This window comes from Silurus meridionalis, chromosome 1 (genome assembly GCF_014805685.1).
Source record: "Silurus meridionalis isolate SWU-2019-XX chromosome 1, ASM1480568v1, whole genome shotgun sequence".
NCBI classification, from domain to species: Eukaryota; Metazoa; Chordata; class Actinopteri; order Siluriformes; family Siluridae; genus Silurus; species Silurus meridionalis.
The window spans coordinates 1,959,343-1,986,855 of NC_060884.1; the positions used below are offsets into that span (position 1 = coordinate 1,959,343).

General features: G+C 41.9%; 2 protein-coding genes across 5 annotated transcripts in view; one reads left to right on the forward strand and one right to left on the reverse strand.

Moving 5' to 3' along the window:
- Positions 1-17,033, forward strand: part of tanc1a (tetratricopeptide repeat, ankyrin repeat and coiled-coil containing 1a) — a 59,476-nt gene extending 42,443 nt beyond the window's left edge. For 3 of the 4 annotated variants that reach the window (XM_046842944.1, XM_046843101.1, XM_046843192.1), the window contains 14 exons: positions 5,181-5,289; positions 5,812-5,934; positions 7,106-7,342; positions 8,075-8,260; positions 8,909-8,990; positions 9,099-9,232; positions 9,682-9,805; positions 9,886-10,061; positions 10,703-10,835; positions 12,512-12,541; positions 12,686-12,777; positions 12,862-13,008; positions 14,824-14,924; positions 15,103-17,033. In XM_046842944.1, the coding sequence (XP_046698900.1) occupies positions 5,181-5,289; positions 5,812-5,934; positions 7,106-7,342; positions 8,075-8,260; positions 8,909-8,990; positions 9,099-9,232; positions 9,682-9,805; positions 9,886-10,061; positions 10,703-10,835; positions 12,512-12,541; positions 12,686-12,777; positions 12,862-13,008; positions 14,824-14,924; positions 15,103-16,111 (2,683 nt within the window). In that variant the 3' untranslated portion in view covers positions 16,112-17,033. The remainder of the gene's footprint in view (positions 1-5,180; positions 5,290-5,811; positions 5,935-7,105; positions 7,343-8,074; positions 8,261-8,908; positions 8,991-9,098; positions 9,233-9,681; positions 9,806-9,885; positions 10,062-10,702; positions 10,836-12,511; positions 12,542-12,685; positions 12,778-12,861; positions 13,009-14,823; positions 14,925-15,102) is intronic. The other variant, XM_046843021.1, reaches the window with a different exon arrangement.
- Positions 17,034-18,823: 1,790 nt separating this feature from the next.
- wdsub1 (WD repeat, sterile alpha motif and U-box domain containing 1) lies at positions 18,824-25,666 on the reverse strand. The gene is made up of 13 exons (XM_046843307.1): positions 25,573-25,666; positions 24,116-24,517; positions 23,790-23,977; positions 23,601-23,693; positions 23,362-23,455; positions 22,764-22,797; positions 22,626-22,666; positions 21,672-21,778; positions 21,514-21,543; positions 21,338-21,367; positions 20,114-20,293; positions 19,772-19,906; positions 18,824-19,666 (listed from the first exon to the last, which is right to left on the reverse strand). The coding sequence occupies exons 2-13, from the start codon at positions 24,511-24,513 to the stop codon at positions 19,515-19,517; spliced, it is 1,482 nt and encodes a 493-aa protein (XP_046699263.1). The 5' UTR covers positions 24,514-24,517; positions 25,573-25,666; the 3' UTR covers positions 18,824-19,514.
- Positions 25,667-27,513: the final 1,847 nt, after the last annotated feature.

Here is a 27,513-nt window from a genome sequence, read left to right on the forward strand (position 1 = left end):
TTCATGGAGCTGGCTTTGTCACGTTGTACTTAACCCGGATGCAGAGGACATTTCACAAAAGCCCCCCCGACACGACGTTAACCATGCGTGACCTTTTTCGCTGTGCAGAAAGCAGTCTGTGCTGTGGAGCCTTGCGTCTAGATGCCTTTTAACCAGCATTTAATCAAGCAGAGCTGGCATGACACGGAGTAATTGATAGGAGCATGTTTTGAAAAAAAAAAAGACTCTCAGGGCAGAGAGGACGTTCTCTTAAAACGCAACTTCTGGTATTACACGTCTCATCTCATTAAGAGTCGTGATCAGAATTCACACCAGACTAGACACAAGTGTGTGTTTGTGTGTGTGTGTGTGTGTGTCAGAGGTGGCAAAAGTACACATCCTTTACTTAAGTAGAAGTACAGATCCTCATGTATTAAAATACTCGGGTAAAAGTACTGATTTTTTTTTTTTTTTCAAGTGAAAGTAAAGAAGTTTTGGCTCAGACATGTACTTTAGTAAAAAGTAGTTATTACTTCTACCTGTTTTAGCTGTTAACTGGACCTCACATAATATTAGATAGATGGATGGATGGATGGATGGATGGATGGATGGATGGATGGATAGATAGATAGATAGATAGATAGATAGATAGATAGATAGATAGATAGATAGATAGATAGATAGATAGAAAGCTGGATGGATGGATGTGATGGCCTAGTGGGTTAATGTCAGGGTCCCCACGAGGATGAGTTTGAGAGTTTGATTCCTGGTTGAGCTGGTGGTTGCTGTGTTGGTAAATAAAACTTCTGGACCTTGTCCACTCTGAAAACATTTCAATTCTGTCCTTTCTGTGTTGGATTAATTTCTTGATTTCCTGGTCTTTAATGAAAGATAACCCCACCAAAAAGCACTTCTGTGGTAGCTCAGTGGGTTAAGCCTGAACATGGTCCTTAATATAGTCCATGCTGGTGATCCGGTTTCAAAGCCAGTCCTACATGCCTTCCTTCTTACTGCACTGGCATGAAACAAAGTATGAACCCTCCAAAAAGCACACATGCTGTTCAGCAGTGGTCGCTCAGTGTTTTAAGGCTTGTGCCTCATCTAAACATGCATCACAGTTTGATCTCTTCCATGGTTCAGTGGATTAAGGCTGGTGTCTCGCTGGTGGTAAGGAGCAGGGTTTGAATCCTGCTAGTTGCGATGTCGGTTATGTTCCTGCTTCCTAAATCTTTCTTTAGCTTTATATTCTTGTGTTGATGGTTTAAAGGTAGATAGACCTGCTCTAAACAAACTTCCTGGCCTGTCTTCTTTGATGGTCCAGTGGGTTAAATCAGGTGTCATGCTTTTGGTGGGGTTCAGGGTTCGAATCCTGCTTTCTGCCTGCCAGTCACGATCAGGATTCACTTCCTAAATTTTTCTTCAGCGATAGATTTTTGTTTTTAATAGGTTGAAAAGAAAGATAGACCTGCTCTTAACAAACTTCCCAGCCTGTCCTCACCGATGGTTCAATGGGTTAATGTTGGTATCTCGCTGGTGGTGGGTTTATGGTTCGAATCCTGCTATTTTCCTGCTATTTACAATGTGGGTTCAACTTGTGTTACTTACATCTGTATTTGCTTCCTACATCTTTCTTTAGCCTTAAATTCTTGTGTTGATAGTTTGAAAAGAAAGATAGACCTGCTCTAATCAAGCTTCCTATCCTGTTTTTTCCTGATGGTTTAGTGGGTTAAGGCTGGTACTTTGCTAATGTTGGTGCTCAGGGTTCAAACCTGGCTTTCTGTCTGCTAGTCATGAGGTAGGTTAAATTCCTGATTCCTACATCTTCATATTCTCGTTTTGATGGGTTAAAAAGAAAGATAGATCTGCTCTAAACAAGCTTCCAAGCTTGTCCTTCCTGATGGTTCAGTGGGTTAGTGCTGGTGCCTTGCTAATGGTGTGAATTAGGGTTTAAATCCTGCATTGTCCCTGCTAGTCATGATATGGTTTTGCTTCCTAAGTCTGTCTTTAGCATTATATTCTTGTGTTAATGATTTGAAAGAAAAGATAGACCTGCTCTAACAATTGGCACAGCTTGTCCTTCCTGATGGTTCAGTGGGTTAAGACTGGTATTTTGCTGTTGGTGGGGTTCAGGGTTTCGAATCCTGCTTTCTGTGTTTCTTTTTGGTCTAAATTTCTTGCTTTGAAGCATGAAACAAAGGATAAACCCCCCAAAAAAAGAAGGTGAGTTGTGGGACTTGATGGCTTTGTGGTAAAAGCCTTACCTCTGAGCTCAGAGGTTGCTGGTTCAAATCTGGCTTGTCCCCACACTGGGTAAGTTGTGTGGAAATTAGTGTGTGGTGAGCAATGGAGTGGGTGACTGAGCAAAGGCTGTAAAAACCTGCTGGGTTATAGCCTCAAAAAAAAAAAAAAATAAATAAATATAAATATTGAGGGTGAAAGTTTTGCATTTATGGGGAGGTGAGAAAAAAAAATTTTTGGGCCAGGAGCCTAAGTTCATACTTTTTTTGGATGTTTTTGCTTCATAACTCCCTGTTTTCAGCTTCTCAGACGCCAGGGGGGCAGACGCCTGAATATTGCCCCCCTGGTTCAGGATACGCCCTCTGAAACCGTCCACATCCGACCTTCCACGCAGCCATTTCTGACACCTTCCTCACTACGGTCACCAGAACCTTCCACACTCTTAACTTTGAGCCCTGGCTGGGGTTTGAACCAGCAACCTCTCAACCCAGAGGCAAAGCTCTTCCAATTGAGCCACAGGATCTCCTGCAAGAACTGGATTTTTATGACCTTTTTTGTTTTTTTTATAAAACTTTTTAAACAATTTAAAGGAAAGCTACAGGGTAGGAATTGAACCGGGTGAGTCAGATAGCAGAGGCTGCATTACTAACCACTACACTACCAGAGGGGTGACAAACAAGCCTTTGCTTATTGGACTCTTGGTTTTTCTATAGTTAAGAGACCACTGTTTTCTCTTAGATCATGATGGTAGAGGGTCAAAACTTCTCCTTCCTGTTCATTCTTTCAGTTACTCGAAGTCTATGAGAAGTGACTCAGGTACAAGAACCACATCTCCAACACCTGCACCACTGATATACCATGATTTACCAGCAACCAATTTTAATGACCTTTTATTGTTCTGTTTTTAAAAACTTCTTATAATGTTCAATATGAAACTAGAGGTAAGAATCGAACCAGGAAAGTCTTTTATCATAGATGACTAATGGCATTACTTTCAAAATTCAAAACTTTGTTAGACATGTAAATAAGCAGGAAAGACAGAGACAAAGACAAAGAGACACAGACACAGCTTTAGAAAGAGTGAGAAACAAATTGAGAGACAGCAAGAGAGAGACATATACAGTGAGACAGAGACATTTACTAAAAGAGACACAGAGACAATTAGATAGAGAAAATAGAGAGACAAAGATAGCGAGATATAGCCACTTCCTGTTGGAAGTGTTTCTCCCGAGTGACTCTTAATGATCTCATTTACTAAATGAGCAGTAGTGAGTTAAGGGCTTGCTCAGGTGCCCAAAACTGGCAGCTTGGAGGTGTTAAACATGTATCATATTTACAGCATGTGATATGTATGTAAGCATATGTACAGTGATTAAATATAAAGGCTATATCAGTGCAGAGACGTGTGGACATCATTAAGAGCCTTTGCTATGTTTCCACACGGACAGTTAATGAGGTGATACCGGAGAAACTGCACCTCTTCAAGTCAAGTCAGGAAGCTTATATATATAAAATTATAGACATTTTACAGATTTGAATGATGTATTGTTTTTATCTGTACGATCAATAAAGACAGTCATTTAAGTTTGTGTCGCCATTATGAGGGAAAAACCCACAAAACGCCACCTAGAGGGTTAATTGTGTAAAACATGGCGGATTTGGTGTTTGATTTGAGACTTGGCGCAGAAATAAAACAAAAATTTACTGATTAAAAAATTTTATCTGGAGTTTATTTATTTATTTTATATCTAAGAAAGGACGTCGTGGATAAACGTATTTTTTGCTGAAGGTTTTAATTGCGCCTCTTTTTTATTTAGTTATTTATTTATGTATTTACTTTTTCTATAAAAATGGTGAAACAGAAATGTGCGCTGAATAAATAGCGTTAACAAAATTTAGTGCCGTTTACAATAATTTTAATTTTGACAGCCAAATATATATATATATACATACATACATACATACATACATACATATATATTAATACAAAACTAATTAAAATGTTGTTACCTAATGAATGTATGCAGGCTGAAGATCCACATATAGAACACAAGCAGAGAAAAGATGATGATGATCAGGAATGTGTCAGATCTCAGTCATGTTCTCATCACTGACTCCCTCTGTCTCATCCACATTAACCCCAAACTTCTCACTGCCTTCTGCCTGCTGATTCTTAGCTCCATAAACTAGTCTACATCTGTGGTGAGTGAGAGTCAGGACTTTATACACCAGCGGATTGAAAAAGACGCGCAGTAACAGGAAATCAGTTGTTCGGCTGAAATCGGCGCACAGTGAAAATAAAAAAAACATTTCACCAAATCAGTGGATTAAAACTAAAGTAACGAGCCGGTTTTGAAAATGTAAAAAGTAAAAAGTACAGATATTTGTGTAAAAATGTAATGAGTAAAAGTAAAATGTTGTCTGAAAAATAAATACTACTTAAGTACAGTAACAAAGTATTTGTACTCCGTTACTTCCCACCTCTGGTGGGTGTGTGTGTGTGTGTGTGTGTGTGTGTGTGTGTGGACGTGAGCCGTCATATAATTCACAAATTCACATTTAATTGTATCGGATAACCCGATTTTCTATCAACAGATGAGAGCTTTAGGTTTCAGGACGAATAAAATTTGCATATTTAATTAATTTCGTAGTGAACAGTTGATGATTAGGGCTGCAAAGGGGTGAAAAATTTCCGGAAATTTCCAAGGGATCTTTATCTGGGAAATTTGGGAATTATTCCAAAAAGTGGGATACTTACCAGGAATCTATGGGAATTAACAGGAATTTATCGGAATGAATTAGAAATTTAGGGAAATTGATATAAACTGTATCACATATAAACATAAATATAAACATTTTGTTTGGTCAGAAGCTGCTTTTTTTATGGAACTTTTGACTGATTTAATTGTTGTATAATTTTGTTGCTGTTATTTGATGTGGCTGGTTTCACTCGTGTCACACAGGAGCGGACATGCCCTGATGGCCTTCATGCTCTCTCGACAAGAAGGGAAGCTGAACAGGCAGCAGACCATGGAGCTGGGTCACCACATCCTCAAAGCACACATATTCAAGGTACATACACCCGGACGCACGCGGTCACATTTCACATGAAGAATTTCACCGATAGCAGTGAAGTGGGAAGGGTCAAAAGAATTGACACCCGACACCCAACAATTCCACCCATGTGTGGTTCTTTCCTAAACACAGTTGCTTTCCATGGGTTGGATTTGATGGAAGATCTCCTGCTATAGAGCTCTAAACCCTCTTCCCTCACCCACATCAGTACCTGACTTAACTAAACTAAAACCATTGTAGCTGATCTTCACACAATCTAGTGGAACATCTTCCCAGAAGAGTGGAGCTCATTATAGCAGTAAATAGAGACTCAATCTGGAATGGGATTTTCAAAAAAGAAGCACATACCAATCTTATGCTCGGGTGTCCACAAACTTTTGGCCATGTAGTGTGGTTTCTTCAGACAGCCTCAATAAAACATGACATGAATACTGATGCAGGCTGAAGAGACAGAAGGTGAAAGATCACATCTTTCATCAGAGTGAGTTAACGATGTTTTCCACGCTGTTCTCCTCGCAGGGACTCAGCAAGAGGACGGGCGTGTCCTCCAGCGTTCTCCAGGCCCTGTGGATCAGTCACAGTACAGACAGCCTGTCTGCTGCTCTGTCCTCACTCCGAAACCTCTACACACCCAACGTCAAGGTGAGTTACAGTAACACACACATGCACACAATCGCACACACTCGCACACACGTCCACATCCTTGTCCTTCACGTGCCCAACACATGCCGTACCTTCGGAAGCTTTTTTACGCCTAATCAAAAACAAGCTTACATAACAAATAGCACGGTAATCAGCCCAAACTTCATTCTGCTTCATCCTGCTTCATCCCCTTCCATCCTGCATCATCCTGCTTTGTTCTGCCTTATCCTGCTTCATTCCCCTTCATCCTGCTACATACCGTTTCATCCCTCTTCATCCTGCTTCATTTCCCTTCATCTTGCTTCATCCTGCTACATCCCGCTTCATCCTTCTTTATCCTGCTTCATTCCCTTCATCCTGCTACACACCGTTTCATCCATCTTCATCCTGCTTCATTCCCCTTCATCTTGCTTCATCCTGCTACATCCCGCTTCATCCTTCTTCATCCCGTTTCATTCCGCTTCATCGCTCTTCATCCCCCTTCATCCTGCTTTATCCCGCTTCATCCCTCTTCATCCCACATCATCCCCCTTCATCTCACTTCTTCCTGATTTATCCTGCTTTATCCCTCTTAATCCTGCTTCATCCCTCTTTATCCTACTTCATCTCGCTTCATCTTGCTTCATCCACTTTCATCCTACTTTATCCCGCTTTTACCTGCTTCATCCCACTTCATCCCCCTTCATCCCGCCTCATCTCTCTTCGGTTGTGATGCACATCCCAGCATTAAACGAATGCGGGAAACACCAGCACGATGTTTAAAAAGGATCTTATGATGTGTTTGTAAAGGGGATGAAGGCTTATTATTTTATTACTGCTGCAAGGGGGAATTCAATAACCTTCTCTCGTAACACACTTCAGTCAGACGAGCTCCAGAAAGAGGTTTTCTTTGGGCTTTTTCTTACTTGGCATTAAATGGTTCTTATACGTATGTATACATACTAAATCGAACAAAGGATTGGGACACATGACTTTTCCAGCCATATGTGGTTCTTCTGAACACTTTAACTATAAATTTGGCACACAATTGTGTAGGACGCCTTCGGATGCATTTGGCAGCATGAAATTTTCCCAGTTGTAATTTATTCAAGCCAGAGTTCTCTTTTGGGGGTTTATTGATGTTTTTTTTAATACCCAAAGAAATCCATCCGTCACTCCTGTGTTTCCTCAGGTGTCTCGGTTGCTGATCCTGGGCGGAGCGAATGTGTGTTACCGCACCGAGGTGCTCAACAGCGCCCCTGCCCTGTGTGTACAGTCTCACCTGGGTCATCTGGAGATGGTGGCTCTCCTGCTAGAGTTCGGCGCTCCGGTGGACGGCGTATCGGAGAACGGCATGACGCCCGTGTGTTACGCCGCGGCCGCCGGACACCTCGGCGTGGTAAACCTGCTCTGCCGGAAAGGGGCAAAGGTCAGTCTGGATGTTCCCTCTACTCCATATTTAAGTCTCAATTAAGGTTCTTAGGCAAATGTGTCAGGACGAAATGGGTGGCCTGGTTTCAAAACTGTACAGCGACCCAGAAATGAAGTCCACGTAAAGTATTATTCCTTTAGGCGTTATAATATTACACTGTACCACAGAAGCCTGTTCGTCTACTCTATTCCAGTAGGTTCTTCTTACAAGTTCTGCACTTACACAGGCCTCCCTGTCACAAAGGCTCCACCATCTTGCAGCTTTCCACATCACACATGCGTCCACGATGCACCCTAGAGCGCCACAGAAGATCTGCCTGCGGCCATCAAACTCCGAAACTCCTCCCTCTGAGTGTTAAACTGCTGCTCCGTGAAATAGATATTATACAATATGGATAATAAAGATATATCTATATATAGTTATAGGTTTTCATGCCATACTAATATTTAATAAGAATGTTAAAGGCTCTGGCATGGAGAAGCTGGTGTTGGAACTGTGATGATCGCAAATGTTGAGATATTTTATGAGTTGCTCACAATTATTGTAGTCTTGACTTTTCTGATTATTTATTTAATTATTTTTACTTTCATCTTTTACTGGGCAACTGCAACCAAACCATTTTACTAAAGGATCAATTAAATGTTCTACTTCTGATTCATTCATGATCCATGCACCCCAAATCTGGAAGATGAACCCTGGGTTTTATTTCGTTTGAATCCTGCACACCAGGTGGATCACATGGATAAGAGCGGTCAGTGTGTGGTGGTTCACGCTGCCCTGAGAGGTCATGCTGAAATCCTTCAGTATCTTCTGGAACAGGAATGGAGCTCTGACGCAGCACAGGCTGAACAAAGCCACAAGGGCAGAATAGTGCAGCAAGCCTTCGTCGCTGCCTCTAGCATGGGACACGTCCAGGTAACACACACACAAACACACACACACACACACACACACACACACACACACACACACACACACGCACACACATAAAAGGATACAACTCGTATTACTCTTCCATTACTGAGGAAGCCTAACCCACTGAAGGTGCTGCAGTTTCTTTCCATCGGGTTTCTCTCAATACAAAACTCTATATATTTTGGGGGGGATTTTATGCAGTGTTTGTTTTCTGAAACGATGACAGTGGATTCACGACTACTTTAACTAAGACACTCAAACACTGTTCCACCATGACTATGAGCTTTATGAGGACATGGTGTGTTAAGGTTGTAGTGGAAGAGGGTTTCATGTGTCCTGCACAGAGACCTTATTTTCCTCAAACCCAGTGAACACCTTCAGGATGAACTAGGATGCATATGATGGTCAGGTGTCTACAAACATGCATCCATGTAGTGCATTGTGACCTACAGGGTGTGTGATGGATAAAAAAAAAATGATGTGTGGTGAAACAAAAGCAGTTGCTTGCAAAATATCCGTTTTTCCATGAGTGGAATTATTTGGATTTGCTCTTCCCTGCTCAGATCTATTAACCCAACGATGCTAGACATGCAGGACAACCCTGTATTATATTCTATTGACTCAGTTTGTCATGTTCTTGCTGTACAGGTGCTGAAGAACTTGGTGGGTCTGAATAAGAACGAGCTGAGCGTGCAAATCGATGGCCTTGACACGCTATGGGGGGAGACAGGTGTGTGTGTGTGTGTGTGTCTGTGTAAAAAAAGAATCCTGAATTTTCATGCAGATGTACGATGAGCCTCAGTATAATTTGAGTAATTTGACTTGTCTCTGACGTTAGCTCTGAGTGCTGCTGCCGGCCGGGGGAAGCTGGACACGTGTGTGTTCCTGCTGGAACAGGGGGCCACGATAACGCAGCCAAACCGCAGGGGCGTAAATCCCATTTACACCGCTGTGAAACACGGACACACGCAGGTGAGCTCCTAAAACCAGGGTCCTGCACGGTCCTGAAACTGTTATACTTAAGTACAGTATAATATAATACATATGGGTACAGAGCAGTATGGTGTAGTATTGTACAGTATTGTATTGTTTAGTACAGTAGAGTGTGGAACAATACAGCATTGTACAGTACAGACTTTATTACAATACAGTAGATAGAATCTATAGTGCAGTAGAGCAGATACAATTATATCAGTTTCATCCGTCTCTGACGATCAAATATTGTAAACAAGAAGCTCAGATTTCAGCCCTGTGTTAGTCTTCACCTTCCAAACATATGGTGTAAATTGAAAATCAAAGCGCGTCCAGAAAACTACACTCAGTAGGGTTATAGGTTTGGGAAGCTGCACTAGATTTCATCCACACACACACACACACAAACGGATTGTATAATGCTCGAGTTTCCCGTTTTCTCTGGTTAGGTCGTGGAACTGCTGCTGCAGCACGGTGCCGAGCTCGACGTCTCCGACAAACATGGCCGCTCTCTGCTGATGGTTGCGGCCAGTGAGGGTCATGTGACCACCGTGGACTTCCTTCTCTCGCAGGGTGAGTACGGCGAGCTCTGATAAAGTGAGGAGGGTGCATGTTGCAGGTATTTCGTACTAGTGATCGTGTTTGTGATGCAGGAGCGTGCATGAGCGCGGTGGATAAGGAAGGCCTGACGCCGCTGAGCTGGGCGTGTCTGAAGGGCCAGAAGGGCGTAGTGGAGCTGCTGGTGGACAGAGGAGCTCAAATCGATCACGCTGATAAGAACGGACGCACTCCTCTCGACCTCGCCGCTTTTTACGGAGACGCCGACATTGTGCGTTGAAAATAGAGATTAAAACACAAACACACACACACACACACACACACACACCGGGCGATCGTGATTACCTTAGGACACGTGATTGGAGTGTTGTGTTGAGGTAAAACACAGGCCTATGTACAACTTCAGGATAAAATAATAAAAAAATATATATTTACATGTATTGAGTCCAATTAATTAATTAAATAATTGAATTTCATTAAATTAATTAAACGATCCTGTTTTGTCATTTAGTACAACAATAGTTGTATTATAGATTTAAATCAAAGCAAAAATACAAAAGCCTTTTATGAAATATTGAATTGATGCTGTTGTCCAGAGCTACTTTACATCCAAGCAGTTGAGGTTAAGGGCCTTGGCCAAGGGCCCATCAGTGGCAGGGATTTAAACATGTGACCTCCCGATCCAGAATCCAATGCCTCAACCACTCGGCTGCATCAATGACTTAATTAACACTTCAATTACTAAAAGCTAAATACTGCCCCTCCCCCGACGCTGAGATATTTTTATGCACAGCTCCAATCCAGAGTGTCTTCACTCCTGTCAGCACCTGGTTATGATCTCCTGTGACCCGGCCTTCAGTGTGTGTGAGATTACGGTGTTTTGAGTGTTTGCGTGTTTCCTCGCTGCTGCAGGTGCACTACCTGGTGGAACGTGGCGCTGTGATCGAGCACATGGACTACAGCGGCATGAGACCCCTCGACCGCGCCATCGGCAGCCGCAACACTTCGGTCGTCGTCACTCTGCTGAAGAAAGGGGCCAAGCTGGGTGAGGAGTGCTCCAGAACACTCTCTACACACACACACACACACACACACACCTTTCTCCTGAGTTTACCCTTTACACTGAAATTAGATCAGCCGAATCCAGAATGTGGCTGTTTCTTTCTCTCTCTCTCTCTCTTCAGCACACGCTCTATTCCTCTGCTGAGTCCTAAATGTAACGGAAACGAGGCCATGTTTTCACGCTACGTTTTGCGCAAACCCGCTGAGCCACTGGCCCACTCCTTAACTGCAGCGTCAGTGATGTACGATCTGTCATTACTTCCAGCAAAAAAAGGAGCTTCATTGCATCTCGAAGAATTTAATCCTGTCGAATTTTCTTCATATTAATAGTTAAAAAAGATTCTATACAAAATACAGCGTGGTTTTTTTCCGGACACATATCGAGCGAATAATAATGTCTAAATTGAAGCTTGTGTCGAGACTCGTCTCGTTGTGACCGAGCCACAAAATAAAGACAAAAAAAAACACTACAATGCGTACGAGGCCGTCTGGGTCCAAACCGCAGAAATGATTAACGTCACACGTCCTTCCCGTCCCCCCACCCCGGTTACAGTAGAACTCAGACGTCTCACTTTGAGACCAGATGGAGAAAAAAGCATGGTGCGTGCTGCTCCAGTTAGCTAAGCACTCTGCCGCTTTTCTTTTCTTCCCCTGAGCGGTAGGTTTGATTTCAGCACTGACCACCGAACCACTAAAAAACAACCACGTCTAAATTCGCATTAACCGAAAGCTCTGCCCACCGTAATCAGACAGCAGGATAAGTACAGGCTGGGCTGAGGTTTGACAAATGCCATGTGTCTCTACATCGTTTCCTCCTCTTCTGGTGAAAAAATATACAGGAAAAAATTATTCCTTTTTTAGTTGAGTCGTGTCTTTTAATGTAGCGTTAAATTTGCTGTAGTGATAGGAAACGTTTTGTGTGTGTGTGTGTGTATGTGTGTGTGTATATAATCTGCATTAAAGGTGCGGTCAGTGATTTTTTTTTTTCACGATTAAAAGTGCGTTGTCATTTTCCCATGAGGTCAGTGGATTTTTTTTTTTTTAATGATTAAAAAGTGCGATCGATGATTTTTCCATGATTAAAGGTGCGGTATGATTTTTTTCCACAATTAAAGATGCGGTCAGTGATTTTTTCACGTGGCCAGTGTTTTTTTCCACAATTCAGGTGTGGTCAGTGATTTCTTTCCACGATTAATGGTGCTGATAGGGATTTTTTTTTTTACGATTAAAGGGGCAATCAATGATTTTTCCATGATTAAAATGTGCGGTACAACTTTTCCCCCTTTTCCCAGTCAGCAAAAGTCAGAACTAAATATCTGAAATATCTGTTCCAAGGAGGGACATATCAGCTCAGAGGGCTTCTTTTTGATGTACCAGGATTTGGAAAAATCATTGATGTTCACCAAACATTTCCAAACGATCAGGAGAAACAGGTTATTAATCCAGAAAGCACCTCACCTCTCACGCTTTCTCACGCTAGCATTCAGGTGCTGCTGAATGTACGCTAAAACATTGTTAACCACCCCTTTAAATATTGTAATCAGGACTTTATATTGTGTGTGTAGATTTGTATGGTGTGTGTTTGTGTGTGGGTGTTTTTACTCCTCTCACATTACTTCTCTCTTTCTCTTTTTGGCCTTCACTTACCTGCTGCTAAAGGGTACCGCACGTCTCCCTATGATCGATCAGGTACAAGCTTTAGGTAACTCTCTCAGGCCAGTCTAGATAACGGTAAGGAGACAGAGGGAGGCGGTGAGACGTGCGATCTAACGTCCGTTTCTCTCTCTCTCTCTCTCTCATTTTTTTTTTGTTCTCCCTCCGCTCTCCCTGAAGGAAATGCTGCCTGGGCCATGGCCACTTCTAAACCCGACATCCTCATCATCCTGCTGCAGAAGCTGATGGAGGAAGGCAACCTGCTGTACAAGGTCAGTCATGGGCGGGTGATACTTCTTCTCTTAGGGAGGTGTTTCTTTAAACCTCTCACCTCTCAAGTCCTCGTTTCTTCTCAGAAAGGGAAGATGAAGGAAGCAGCTCAGAGGTACCAGTACGCACTAAGGAAGTTTCCAAGAGAAGGCTTCGGGGAAGACCTGAAGGCCTTTCGAGAGCTGCGGGTCTCTCTGTACCTCAACCTGTCCCGCTGCCGCCGCAAAACCAACGTGAGTCACCGTCACATCATAGAATGTTACGGAGTGAATAAAGAATAAAATGAAAAGAATCCGTTTGTCTATCATCTCGTCGCCTTTAAGTTTGTCTATGGTTTGTCTATTTAACGTTCTATCCATAATATAACATTTACGGCAGAGGCCCTTCTTCAGCGCGAACTACAATGATCTTATTCAAACAACAGCAGGTGAAGGCTAAGGGCCATGCTCAAGGGCCCAGCAGTGGCATCTTGGTGGTGGTAGGATTTTTACTCACAACCTTCTGATCAGAAGTTTGACATCTTAACCACTGAACTACAATTTTGGAGGCACTTCCCTTCCATGCCAAGGCATTTCAAGCTCCTTTATCGACTTTTTATATTATAGATGGACATCAAATAAGAAATCTCCACAAAACTGGAACCATTGTTGAATCTGTATATTTTTTGTGTAACCTCCTTGCAGAGGCAACCATGTGTCAGGTTAAAATGTTCTCCGGTTTTTAAAAGCAGAAAGAGACGCTGCCATTCTCTAAGCAATCGACTTATTTCTACTGAAAACAACTAAACACAACCAACTGGCTACAGATTCTTTTCGCATAAATGATTCTCCTCCAGTCCGCTATTAAAAAGAGATCTGCCTCAAGCTGCTAATATGATTGAGAAGACCTTGTGCTTGATCACACCGGCTTCCTCCGATACCCGCTGGCAAGAATTGCGTGAAAGGTATAATAGCCATTTTAATACAACAGTCCGTCATTAAGCGTTTAAAGAGCACCATTATCTTTAGCCTCACTATCTTTTCGACCTTCTGCTCAAGGACAGAATTATAATAAGCTCCGGCTGATCACCGAAGCGCTCAGCGCAGCCGCAATACACGGACAAAGCTAGAGAGAAAACATCTTCATGAACATCTACAAACTCCACCGTTCTGATTATTTTATTATGTAACTGTTTACTACTGATAATTTCCCAACGCAATCTGATTTAAGCAGCGGACCAGCAGGTTGTGGTCCAGCAGGTTGTGTCTGTGGTTAAAATGCTATTCTTTAAAACACAGATGGTCCCCAAGATAAGACTTTTCGATGATGAAATCGATACAACAAATGAAACAAATATTGTTTATATTGTTAAATAGGTTTTGCACGGCATGCAAACCTAGCAGCATATTCTCCGCCTTCCACTGGCGTACCGGCGCTCGTCCACGCGGCTGCTTCCACATGCATATATACTGTTTAGTTATTTAGATACGATTTCGACTCTGCAATTCAAAATGTTACTGATATGCCGCTTTTATTTCTTCGGTTCAGAAACACGCCTTGTTGTGCAGAAAAAAAAAGGAAAAAGATCAAATAAAACCAGACGTCCTTTTCCTGTTCTGTGTGCAGTAGTTACAGCTCTACCTCTGCCATGTTAATCTGAATTCTTTTTTACTCTCAGGAGAGCCTCGGTCTCCGTAGCGTTGCGTTGCGCCATATTCACTCAGCAGCGGCGGTGACGAGAGAACGCGCTCGAGAAACAGTTTAGCGAGAAGAAATCGATCTAAAATATTGGTCACAACTTATTTGTCATTTTCTAAATAATAAAAATATAGCACATATAATAATAATAATTCTGCATAAATTAATCGTTTTTTACAGATGCATGTGTGCTAAAAACAATGCTTCATGAAACAAATGCCAACACTTTTTTACATCTTTAGCCATTGCGAATCTGTGACAAAACTGACATCTTGCTTGTGATAATAAAGGTCGCTTTCTCCTCCCCTCCACCCTTCTGTCCTTCTCTTCTTCTCTGCGTCTCTTTCTCTTTTCCTTCTGTCTCTCTGCAGGACTTTGGCATGGCGGAAGAATTTGCCACTAAGGCTTTGGAACTGAAGCCGAGGTCGTACGAAGCTTTTTACGCTCGTGCTCGAGCTAAGAGGAGCAGCAGGTGAGAAGCTCCACTACGCATCACAGCAGATCAGAACACTTAGAACAAAACCGTGTGCAGTCTCTATAAATGCTATGTACTAATGTATTCAGGGTAAAGAGATAACGGGAAAAAAACAAACACAATCAGCAAATGTAAAAGCAGTCCAAGGTTCTCATTTTCGATCTGTGTCTCTCAGGCAGTTTGCGGCAGCGCTGTCCGATCTCCACGAGGCGGCGCGTCTGTGTCCCAGTAACCGAGAGATCCGACGCCTGCTGGCCCGTGTGGAAGAAGAGTGCCATCAGCGCCCGGGTGGGAAACACACGTCATCGCACGCTCAGCCCGAGGCGGACGAAGATGACGAAGACGAGGACGATGATGATGGAGAGGAGGAGGAGGAAGCTGTGCTCGTTCGGACGCCTCATAAAAGTTCTGAGAGCCTCGGGATAAAGCTGGTGCAGGTGGAGGAGAGCGTTGAGGAGAGGACGAGTAAAGAAGAGAAAAGGAAAGAGAACTGGCAGCAGAGCCGAACTCTGCCCGACTCTCTTTGCCTGGTGCTGTCTGGGAATCAGTCGCTTTCTCCGTCAGCCCACAGGCGCCTTCCGTCCAGACAGGCTCAGAGCGTGAAGAGCCGAGAGAGCCACAGCCACCACAGGGCCTGCTTACACACCAGAGAGCCGCTCAGAGACACCCAAGGAGGCAGGGGTCATCTGGGTCACCTGGACACCATGCCCCTGGCAGCAGAGTGTGCTCCAGAGTGTAGGTCCGAGTTCATCCGAAGCAGCAGCATGCGCGTGTCCAGCTCGTCCGGGAGCCTGGCGTTCGGCGGGGTGCAATCGGACCGCAACCGCAGCTCGGTCTCCAACGAGAACGCCGCTTCCGTCTCCGACGTGTCCTCCAGGCTGCAAGAGCACAAACCGCGCCCGTTCATGGGCGTCACGGACAAGACGGCGCGCTTCCAACAGCTACCGCTGCACAATCACAGCTGGCAGGGTCACGCTACGGAAGAACTGGTGCAGGGACTGACCTGTGACCTCCAGTACCCTAAAACGGGAAGCAGCGCCTACCAGGAGACCTTCCACAACGGCACTCACGGGGAAGAGCTGCACTCCGCCAAGCAGCACAAGCAGGCCAACCTGGCGCGCGACAACCCCATCCTCATCAGTTCCATCAAACCTAAACGCTCCTTCATCGAGTCCAACGTGTAGCCGTGAAGACCGCAGCGCCAAAAGCACAAACTCTGCGTCAACCGGTTAGCGACGTTTAACGAATCAGGCTTTGCTTTTAGCCTTTATGTCTCATTTAACAGGCAGCATTTTACCTCCACGGCGAACAAGTAACGGCTTTACGAATAGGAACGTAACGAGATTTCTGTACTGTACTAATTATCCCATGCTGCAGCAGCAGGGTTTACTGTAGAACTCTTCTATAAGGGCAGATAAAACACTTTAAAGCCCCGATCAGGAACCGCTGAATGACCGTCACGTATTACACGGTAGGTAATTGATAAGTTTTAGCAGCTGTGATTTCTCTAACGAGTCTCTTATTGCAGTATTTATGCCTAGCACACTGTTATTCCTGACCGGGGCATGTATGCGTATGCGCGTGTGTGTGTGTGTGTGTGTGTGTGTGCGCGTGGTGCGTTCCCTTATAACCCTCTCTACTTGCTAATATATCGATTAATTTATTTATGGCTTCTATAGCTTCGTTTATCGTTTAAAACATTTTATATTGTTATTTTTGCACAGCTACATATAAATATATTATAAAGTTCAGAATCTTTCCAGAATTAATGCTTTATGAAGACTTCAGGTTCACGTACAGGCGAGCGCACAAGTTCGCACACCCTCAAAAAGACGACAGTGTGAGATTTCAAAGATGTTTCTTCTTCATCCTCATCACTATCATCATCCCAACAAAAATCTATATCTCAAGCTCAAAAGAAAGTTTATTAAAATAGCAATTATGATCAACAAACGGATAAATCCTACATTATATGGATAAAATCTTCAATAGGGTTGAGGGTCAGAGCTCTACAGCAGGAGATCTTCCACATCAACCCATGTATCTTCATGGCATTGTGATGCTGAAACAGGTTTGGGTCTTCAAGTTTAAATGAAGGGAAAATTTCCTGCCACCGCATCCAAAAACATCCGACTAAATTGTGTGCCTCCAACTTTGGGGTCACAGTTTGAGGAAGAACCACATATGGCTGGAAAAGGCGGGTGTCCCAATACTTTTGCCAATTGAACATATATATATATATATATATATATATATGACGGATTACTATATGCCCCCTTTATAGTGCAGTCTTATACTCATAATAAACAGGAAACCATTTTTCACCCACGTCTATGTGAGGAGGCGTGAACTTCTTCGCTCGGCTCTCTGTGAGCGGTGGTTTAATCCCGAAAGCGAAACCGTTTCAGGTTTTCGCGAGACCGGTGACGTTTAAGAGATTATTTTATATGTATGTTATTCGCGTTCGGGTTCCATATACAATACTGTTATTGATTGTATTTCGATTTTGCTGCATAACGCGACAATAAAGGCCCACTTCAAGCACCGGCTTCACGTCTGTGACCTTGGGTGACCTTGGGTTACAAGTGCATAGTGTTTGCAAATAAAAAATCGACCGGGATGCAGTTTGGAAGAAATGAGAGACGTAAAAAAAAATAAAAACGTGCGTCAAAGAGTGGAATTTTATTGAGACTTATTTAACCCTTCGTTAACCCGTCTGTATGAAACTGCAAAGCCACATCCAGGGTTGTGTGTGTATTTACACGGCTCGAATCCAGTGCAGCAGTGCAGCAGTACAGCAGTGCTACAGAGCCGATTTAAAGTGCGGGGAAAACTTATGGTTTCTATGCAGCGAAGGCACAAACACACAAGAATTAAGCGGCGAATGAGTGGAAGAAAATTCTGTGGAGTCCAAATGGGACGTTTTTGTCTCCAACAGAAGAACTTGAGATGTGAGATGGCGAGGAGGAGAGATGATGATGTGATCAGATAGAAGCTTAATGGTTGGAGCAGGGAAGCTTCCAGAAAGTGAAAGGAATCCTGAACAAACATGGCTTTATACTTCAACATGCACCATGCAGTTCTGTCTGGACTGCGGCTCATTGGAACCGACTTCACCGTACAAGATGATGAGCCGAAGCTACGAATACGTCCGAGCTCTTAGAGAGTAAACAGTCGTCTGGAGTGATCTCTATCCTGGAACGACCTGCCCAGTCACCGCACCTAAATCCTGCTGAACTGCTCTGGGATGAACTGCATCACAAGAAAGAAATCTTCGACTGGTGAAGAACATCTTTGGCGAGTTGTACAAGAGGCACGGAAAAGTATTTCAGGCGAACGTTTGGAGAAACGAAGCGTCCGGATCCCGAGAGTGTGTAAAGATGATGTTCATGCTTTCATAGTTTTCAACTAAGATAAAGTGGAACATCTGGAAATGTAAAAATTCGTCTAGTTAACGTGAAAACTGTTGCATAGAAACATAAGGAACATGTACGTGTCTCTCAAAAACCATAAACGACTACACACTTTTAACAGGCTCTGTGTGTGTGTGTGTGTGTGTGTGTGTGTGTGTGTGTGTGTGTGTATATGGAATGTTACCAGCGTTGTGATTGGCTGCTTTGCGCTGATCGTGGCTGGGCGGAGCCTAAACATGAATAACTAAAGCATCATCGGTGTATTTGAATGCGTAGCGTGTTATAAAAAGCCTCGGCTATGCAGACGATCACAAACGCTGTGTCGGAGTGCAAAATCCTGCAGCTGGTAATAAAAATTACTTTCATACATCATACATGAGATCATACATGTGATGAGCAGTAAAATGAGCTAATTGAGCAAATGAACATTGAGAGTCAGTGAAGTGATTAGTTAATGCAGTAAGATTTTAGATTTGATTGTAATGCGTTCGAATAGAAGTAGATTTTATTACAGATACTTCACATTTTCCCAGACGTTCCTAAGATCTGATCACAGTGACGTCACATCCTATTCACCTTCTAATCTCACTACATAGGGTATAACTGGTCCTTCTTGTGGCTGCCATTAGGAGTGTGCTGGTTTTCAACCTAAGAGTTCGCTGTGAGACGATAATTATGAGTAATTAATCAATCATCAATTAATTAGTTAATCGATTAGTGAAATTAATTTGCATTCATTATTAATTGAACTATTAATGCAAATTTTTTAATTGACCAATAACTGTTTAAATGATGATTGATATTAATTGAACAATGAATCATTCATTATGATCAGTAATTGGCTGCTCGAATTGTCACATTTTTACAGATAAACTTAACATAAGCCTTAAATAATGTATAGATTTTTTTCAGGTTAAATAAAGTTCAGCTCCATTGATTTGACTGAAAACCCATGTAGAAACCCGTATCGTGAGGTTCCTACAGACTCCAGGCTCAAGGCACGTCGTTCATCTTTTGCATAGTTTTGCGTTTTAATTAAGCGCACGTCTAGACGAGGATGACATGCTAACCGTCGATACGGCGTGTTTGAGGATTGTGGCAAGCTTCCAGCATACCGGATTCAGAATCATTACAGCGTTAGCTAGCGTTGTGAGAGAACGTGTGCCGCGGCTGATCACTGGCTGTTGGTCCAGCGGCAGATGGCCATTTTGAGCGTGCGGTTAGGGGTGAGGAGGGTGGTCTGCAGGGGCAGGTTGGTCATGGGGCTGGAGCGGGTCTTCGTCTTGATCCAGCCCTCGATGGCCTCCCGCTCGTACGAGTAGCCATCTGCGGCACATCACACACACACACACACACACACACACACAAACACGCGTTAACAATGTTCACTTTGTACATATGAAATTTGTTTTCATCGGATTAAACACGGACCTGCAGCGATCACCGGGTCTTTCATGACCTCGTGCGTGATGGGGCAGAGGAACTCGTCAGGAATGCCGTCGGACACCGGGGCCATCTTCAGCTCCTCGATCTTGCGCAGAATTTTACTGCGCAAACCCAACGACTCTGACCAATCACAGAGCGGGAACACGTACAGCGTTCACATTTCCACTTCTCAACAAAAGTTTGAATTGAGATTCAAATACTACAACCTCAGTTAGGTACTGCACACTTTTTAAATTAATGTTATATATGTATATATATATATATATATATATATATATATATGTGTGTGTGTGTGTGTGTGTGTGTGTGTGTGTGTGTGTGTGTCACCTATATGGAGCTCCGAGCTGAGGCTCTCCTTGCTGAGTGAGAGAAGCTCTGCCCCGTCGATGTTATTGGCCTTAAACGTGTTGACGAGGCTCTCTAGCTCCTCCTCCCGTAACCATGCCGACACATCATCCTCCGACCAATCGCTCACCGTCAGCCTGGAATGACCCGGCCACTTCCTGCCTGCCAGACACAGCAACAGGAAGTGATGGATCTGAGCCCTGCAGGGAGTGTAATCTGTGTGATTTAGTGCCTCGGAGACAAAGCGGAGCGGATAACCGACGGCGCCGTCACTGTGATTAAATACGTGGCCTGTGAAACGGCATTAATGTAGAAGGTCACGTGATGTCTACCTGAAGATGCTCCAGTAGATGATGATCTGGATTCTCAGCGAAGTTTGGGTCTACATGCTTGTCAATCTCTACAGCATGTTGTGTGTGTGTGTGTGTGTGTGTGTGTGTGTGTGTGTAAGCAAACTTAGTTTATAGTTTGGTGGCTCATTTTTTTTTTATGTAATTTAATTAATTAATTGTCTACTTTGTTTTATTCCAATTTCTTTTTTTTTTATAATTTATTTAATACAACTTTTTTTATATTGTTACATTGTAGGTTTTTTCTTCTTTTATGTATTTTTGTAGTGTTTCTAATAATTTTTTCTTTTTTAGTATTTTTAACTTTTTATTTCCTAAACACTTATACTGATTTTTATTTCTATTCTATTCAAATTTTACATTGTGTGTATGTGTGTTTTCTGTGTGTGTGTGTGTGTGTGTGTGTGTGTGTGTGTGTGTGTGGGTGTAAATACGCAAACTTAATTAATAAAATTAACTATAAACTAATTAATAATTAATTCATAAATAAATATAAGAAATATAACTAATATAATGTATAATTTAATTAATTCATTAATAATTGATTTATTAATAAATCAATCTATCTTTGTTTTATTCCCATTTATTTGTCTTATATATATATATATATATATATATATATATATATATATATATATATATATATATATATATATATATATATATTACTATATTTTATTTTACTTTATAGATTTTTTTTCTCTTTTTTAATTGCCTTTATTTTGGTATTTGTATTTCTTTTAGTTCTTGATTGGTTTTTGATTGTCAGATCCCCGAACTCCTTGTTAAAACCTGTTTAAACTTTACGATGCAATAAAATGATTTCATTACCAGATCGCTGCCTGATTGATCTCACCTGCTTCCTGTGAGCCACAAGGGACGTCTTCTAAACCAGGATGAAGAGAAACAGAATCTTATTATATGAGACTGGATTAGAGACAGAGAGAAAGATTAATGGACTATGTTTATAAAGCACACACACACACACACACACACACACACACACACACACACACACACACACACACACACCTGGAAGAGATTTGCCATCAGGTCCAGCACCTGGTGATTAAATAAACCATTATTATTATTATTCGCATTTTCACAAAATATATTTTGCTGATATTTCCACTGAACACACACACACACGCACGTCACGCAAAGCATTATGGGATAAGGTGTTGGCCCACCCTGAGCGCTGCAGCCGTCCTCCACCCTCCACACGTTCACCGTTTTGTCCATGGAGCCGGTGGCGATGAGGGGCGCGGTCGGGGAGAAGGCACACGCCGTCACATACCTGCAGCACAGACGCATTACAGGGGGTTCGGAGAGAGAAACGTAAACATGTATAAAGCGTTCTCACACATTTTTCATTTCAAAATTCCAGACTCAAATATGTAGACTTCCCTAAAGATTTTTTTACATCTGAAATTATGCTTTTAAATTCCATCTATAACATGCGTTACGTTACAATCTCTGATGGTTTTCATTTGTTTAGTCGCACAGTAGGGGGCGCTGTACCGCTATGGCAACTGCTGCCTTACAGTGTAACAACCAATCACAGCTGTACAGATCCGGTCTCTGCTCCTAACGCCAGGAAAAACTCTCCTTTTTTAAAACGTTTTCAAAAGTATCCGGATTATTCTAGACTTTGATTTACAAAACAATATTTTTACTAAATCGTAATTTTATATTGTAGAAAACCGAGTGTGACAGAAAAAAAAAAAACAGACACTAGAGGGAGAGACAGGGGACAAACAGAAAGATAGTTGAAGAGAGTGACAGATAAAAAGAAAGAGGGTCGAGCAGATGGAAAGATTGGTGAGAAAAAAGCACAAAAGAAAGTAAAATGAAAAGATGGAAAAGGTGACAGAGAAAAATTGGATGAGAGAGAGAGAGAGGGGGGCAGGCAGATAAAAGACAAGAGATGGAAAGAAACAGGACAAAAGGTCAAGTAATGGAACAGAGGAAGAAGAGGGGGGACAAACAGGAAAAGAAAGAGGGACTTTGAAAAGGACAATAGAATAAAAAGACAGAGAGATGGACACAAACCGACACTAAAAGAAAGAAAAAGCAGACAGGTGGAGAGAGAGAGAGAGAGAGAGAGAGAGAGAGAAAGAGAGGGAGAGAGAGAGAGCACTTACCTCTCATGCTGGTTCAGGGTGTAGAGTAAAACTCCACTATTCTGCAGTGAGAAACAGGATCAGGATCAGGATCAGGATTTTTTTGGATCAGGTTTTATTCAGAAGGAAATTTAGTAAAGAATAAAACGGTTCACTCACTGCTTCATAAACCGCAACACTCTTATCCATAGACCTGGGAGTAAGGAATAAGAAGACACACACACACACACACACACACACACACACAACGAGTAAACCTTTCTCCGCCAGTGTAGAGTATTCATGAGTACACAGCGCCATCTAGTTACAGAACTCAGCAGTGCAAACAGTAACGATCTGAAATGCAATCATCAAACCGAAATACTGAAGTGCCGATGTGAAGGAGGAGAAGAAAGAACAGGTATAGCAGGAGAAGCAGGGGTAGAAGAAGGTGGAGAAGGAAAAGAGCAGGAAAAAGAGAAGAAGGAGCATAAACAGCAGGAGGAGGAACAGAAGGAGAAGCAGAATTTGGTGGGGGAGAAGAAAGAGGGGGAAAGAGAAGAAGGAAGAGAATGAAGAGAAAGAGGAGGAGGAGCAAGAGCAGCAGGAGCAAAAGGAAGAGAAGGAGCAGGAGCAAGAGCAGCAGGAGAAGGAACAGGAAGAGAAGCAGGAAGAGGAACAGGAAGAGAAGCAGTAAGAGGAGCAGGAGAAGAAGCAGGAGAAGGAAGGAGCAGGAGAACAAGCAGGAGGAGGAGGAAAATCATGTCCATGTTCTCACCCAGAGACTAAAAGTTGTCCGTCTGCAGAGTAGGAACAGCACAGGACTGCAGACGACTGCCCTGACAGTGTGTGTATCAGCTGCATCTTACAACCTGGAAAACACCAATATACCAACTGAGTACTAATAATAATAATAACATAAGTTTTAATGATTGTTCTTTATAGATCTCCTCCATACAAAAGTATCCTTTGGGGGGCAGGATTATGAAGGAGAGCAGGAAGCAGGTGAGTCTTTACCTGTAGAGAAGTTCCGGGAGACCAGCCAGACCTTCAACAAGCCGTCCTGACCACAGGAGGCCAAACGGAACTGGACCACACAGAGTGCATTATCTGAGAGACAGAGTGATAAAGAGGTCAATCAACTCAAGCTAAAGGACATAACAGTCAAATTCAAAGTGATGTTAAATGAAACAGTGCTCCTCATACCTGTCATTATCTGCGGTGCAAACTGGCAGCAGGTGACCCCGAGGTCATGGGCGTACTTCTCGGCATGGAGCTGGTTCATTCCCAAGTCCCAGATACGCAGATCTCCATATGTGGATCCTGTAGCAAACAGCTGACCACACGGGCTGAAGGAACATGCTACCATCGTGGTGTCAGGAACGGCGCCAGTCCTGAACGTCAAGAACAGAAATCAGAGGAAAGGGAAAAACGCAGGGACACGTCAAACCAGCAATCAAGGAAAAACATATCACAATGTGACCACGGTGAAGGTTTCATTTGACGTCTGGAGGAAATAGAGGGAGGAGGACCTGAGCAAAGTCCTTGAGGTGAAGTCCCACAGAGCCACGGTGCCATCTGAAGCTCCCGATATCAGGCAGGAGGAGTCAGGTGAGAAGGCGCACACTCTGACCGGACTCCTGCCAGGATGCTGGAGCACGGCCTCTATCTCGCCGCTGCACATCGCCCACACCACCGTGGTAGCGTCGGTGGAGCAGGACGCCAGGTACTGCCCGCAGGGGCTGAAACAGCAGCAGTGGACGCCGTAGCCGTGACCCGAAAGCGGTGAGAACGGGAGCTCGGAGAAGTCTCGGGTGGAGTAGACCCGGATGGTTTTATCTGCCGAGCAGGTGGCCAGGAGCGAGGAGGAGAACGCGCAGCAGTTCACGTCATCAAGGTGGCCTTGTATGGTGCAGACCAGAGACACCATTTTGCTGTGGAGCAAAAATGTTATATATTTTAGTTTAAAGTTGAGTAGGACAAAGGCTTGAGCAACAAGATTTTTAATTTTCATATTGTAAACAGTTCACAATAAAGGTCGAACGAATCAATGGTTTTGATGGTTAATCGGCACCGAACTACAAATCGGCAAAAATCAATACCAATAGTTTTTCCAGGTTGCGTCCGTTGCTGTCGTGGCAGAGAAGGCCCGCTGTCATTATAAGAGTGCCCTCTAGAGGCAAATCACTGACACCACATGCTGTTTGTTTTTACACGCGAGAGTACGTGCTGCATGGAGAGCGCTATATAAGATCCATAATAATTCATTTTTTTATATAAATATATTTAGATATTTATATATATTTATTTCACTTAGCACCGACCTCGAGTTCACAATACAATTCTTTGACATAGTGTCAATATCTTTAAAAATAAATGCATCTTTGAAAATATCTCTATAAATACATTTACAGTAACAAAAACAATCATTTGATAATTACATTCAAGTCTTAAATAATATGAAAATTAGAACACACACACACACACACACACACACACACACACATTATATAGGATATAAACTTAATTTAATCAATATAAAAAGTGTGTTGCATTAAATTGATTTATTCTTAAAACTTTTTTTAATCAACTTGCATTTATTTTTTAATTATTATTATTATTATTATTATTATTATTATTATTATTATGTGTGTACAAGTTAAAACCCCAGACATCACTGCATCGAGAATAATAATGACAGGACGTGATTTATTTTTAATCTTATTTAGATTTTATATATTTTCAATCTTAATAATCTGAAGAGAAATTAGACCGTTTAACTTATTTATTGATTGATTTATTTATATATATAAATGTAACACTAGCCACTGAGCTAACACTCTCCAGTTTTCCTGTAAAACCTGTACTTTATTGAACCCCACGACCAGGTAAAAATCCTCTACAGATGTAATTAATGTTTTATATAAACATTATTAAATAAAATGATGAAATAATTGTATATAAAATGAGAAAACGGAACGCTCCTCACCAAGCTGTTTAGAGCTCCTGCTTCCGGGTTGGCTGTGACGTCACATGGTGGGTCACGTGTCCTATGTTTACCGTTGTGGCTCAACATGGCGCTGAGTGAAGAGTTAAATAAATAAACAAATAAATTAATTAATTAATTAATTAATTAAACCACTATATTCGATATGTATATAAAGCGTGTCTTATTGTGCGTATGTGTTTGGGAAAGAGAGTTTTATTAGTAATACATTTTTAATAAATAATTAGTAATAAAAAATATTTGTTACTTTTTATTATTTGTTACAGTTGTGTAAATTGTGTAAATGTGTAATTGTAAAATATTGTATAATAATCATAACAATAACCAGAGGAGTAATAAGGAGTAATAGTTTGTACTTTATAAGTAATAAAGTACAAACACTTCGTCAGTGTACTTTTAGTAGATTTGTCTGGCATCAGTTTTTTTCTTTTTACTTTCACTCATTAATTTTTTTACACAAATATCTGTAATTTCTACTTCTTCCATTTACACAGCAGACTCGTTACTTTAGTTCCAATCCATTTGGTGACATGATCGATATTTTATCTTCTTGTTGTGCTCTGTTTTCTGCACATCAACATGTTTCCTGTGATTGTGCTGCTTTTTCAATCCACTGGTGGATCATTTCCCGTCTCTCTCACACCACAGACGAGTTTCTGAAGGTCACAATGAGCAGGCAGGAGGCAGTAAGAAGTCTGGAGTGAGTGTGGATGAGACAGAGGGAGTCAGTGATGAAGTCATAACTGAGAACAGACACAGTCCTGATCATCATCATCATCATCTTTTCTCTGCTTGTGTTCTACATGGTGGATCTTCAGTCTGCATACATTCCTTAGAGAACAACATTTGAAATTCTTTTGTATTAATATATGAATATGATGTGAGGTTCAGTTACCAGCGTGACACTAAAACAGGTAGTAATAATGATTACTTTTTACTGAAGGACACGTCAGAGGCCAAACTTCTTCACTTTCAACTATTACCACAGTCTTTTAAAACTTGAGTATCTGAACTCTGTACTTCTACTGAATGAAGGATGTGTGTACATTTGCCACCTCTGGCAATAATAATAATAATAATAATAAAAGGAGGAGGCGAGGAATTTGCATATAATTAACGGTTATTATTTTTGTTGCTACTGCTAGTTGTGTATTTCGCATACAATAATTAATGTTATTTAATTATAGATTTTTCTAATCATACATTTATATAAGAAAGAAACTGCAGAAGTAAACTTTTCTAAAGTAAATATTACAACATAATCTCCAACTCCAATTAATGATAACGACGATGATGACATGAGATAGATTTGACACTTTTTACTCCACTGAATATCCTGCTCAGTTCAGATAGTAAAAAATTAATATAGTTGATTAATATTTCAGAATATAAAATCTTGCAAAAACTAATTGGAATCTAATCTATAATTTTATATGAAAATACAAGTATATGTTGCTAAATCACTGTAACAATCTGAATCTGCTCATTTTTCAGCAAGGTTTGTCTTCTTGTGTGTGTTTAATGTTGTAATGTACACTGGATCACGCTGATTTCCTACAACAAACTCCAGGACGTTCCCTCCACATGGTGCAGTATTCTGTAAGGACACGTTTGTGGAAGGAGTCTCCAGTGTCAAAGTGTTGTAACGAGCACAAGGGGGCAGTGTGTGCGGGGGTGTGTTTGTGTGTGCGTGGGGTGGTGTTTATATTACAAGTGTTTTATACCAATAAAAGGAAAAAACACCATAACGAAGTGGGATGACTTTAAAAACATCCTTTTAATAGGTCCGTGCCACACACACACACACACACACACACACACACACATTCACACTCATACATACACTCATACATACACACGCTCACATTCACACACAGACGTATGCACACACACACACGCACATACACACTAGTGAAAAATAAT

Bases quoted from the DNA above. Each gene is read 5' to 3' on its own strand.
- wdsub1 (XM_046843307.1), bottom strand. From the start codon at position 24,513: ATGGTGTCTCTGGTCTGCACCATACAAGGCCACCTTGATGACGTGAAC. The intron at 22,798-23,361 runs GTGAGAACATGG...CCTTACTCCCAG, and splicing joins GGACAACTTTTAGTCTCTGG to GTCTATGGATAAGAGTGTTG. The intron at 21,368-21,513 runs GTGTGTGTGTGT...ATCCTGGTTTAG, and splicing joins TGATGGCAAATCTCTTCCAG to AAGACGTCCCTTGTGGCTCA.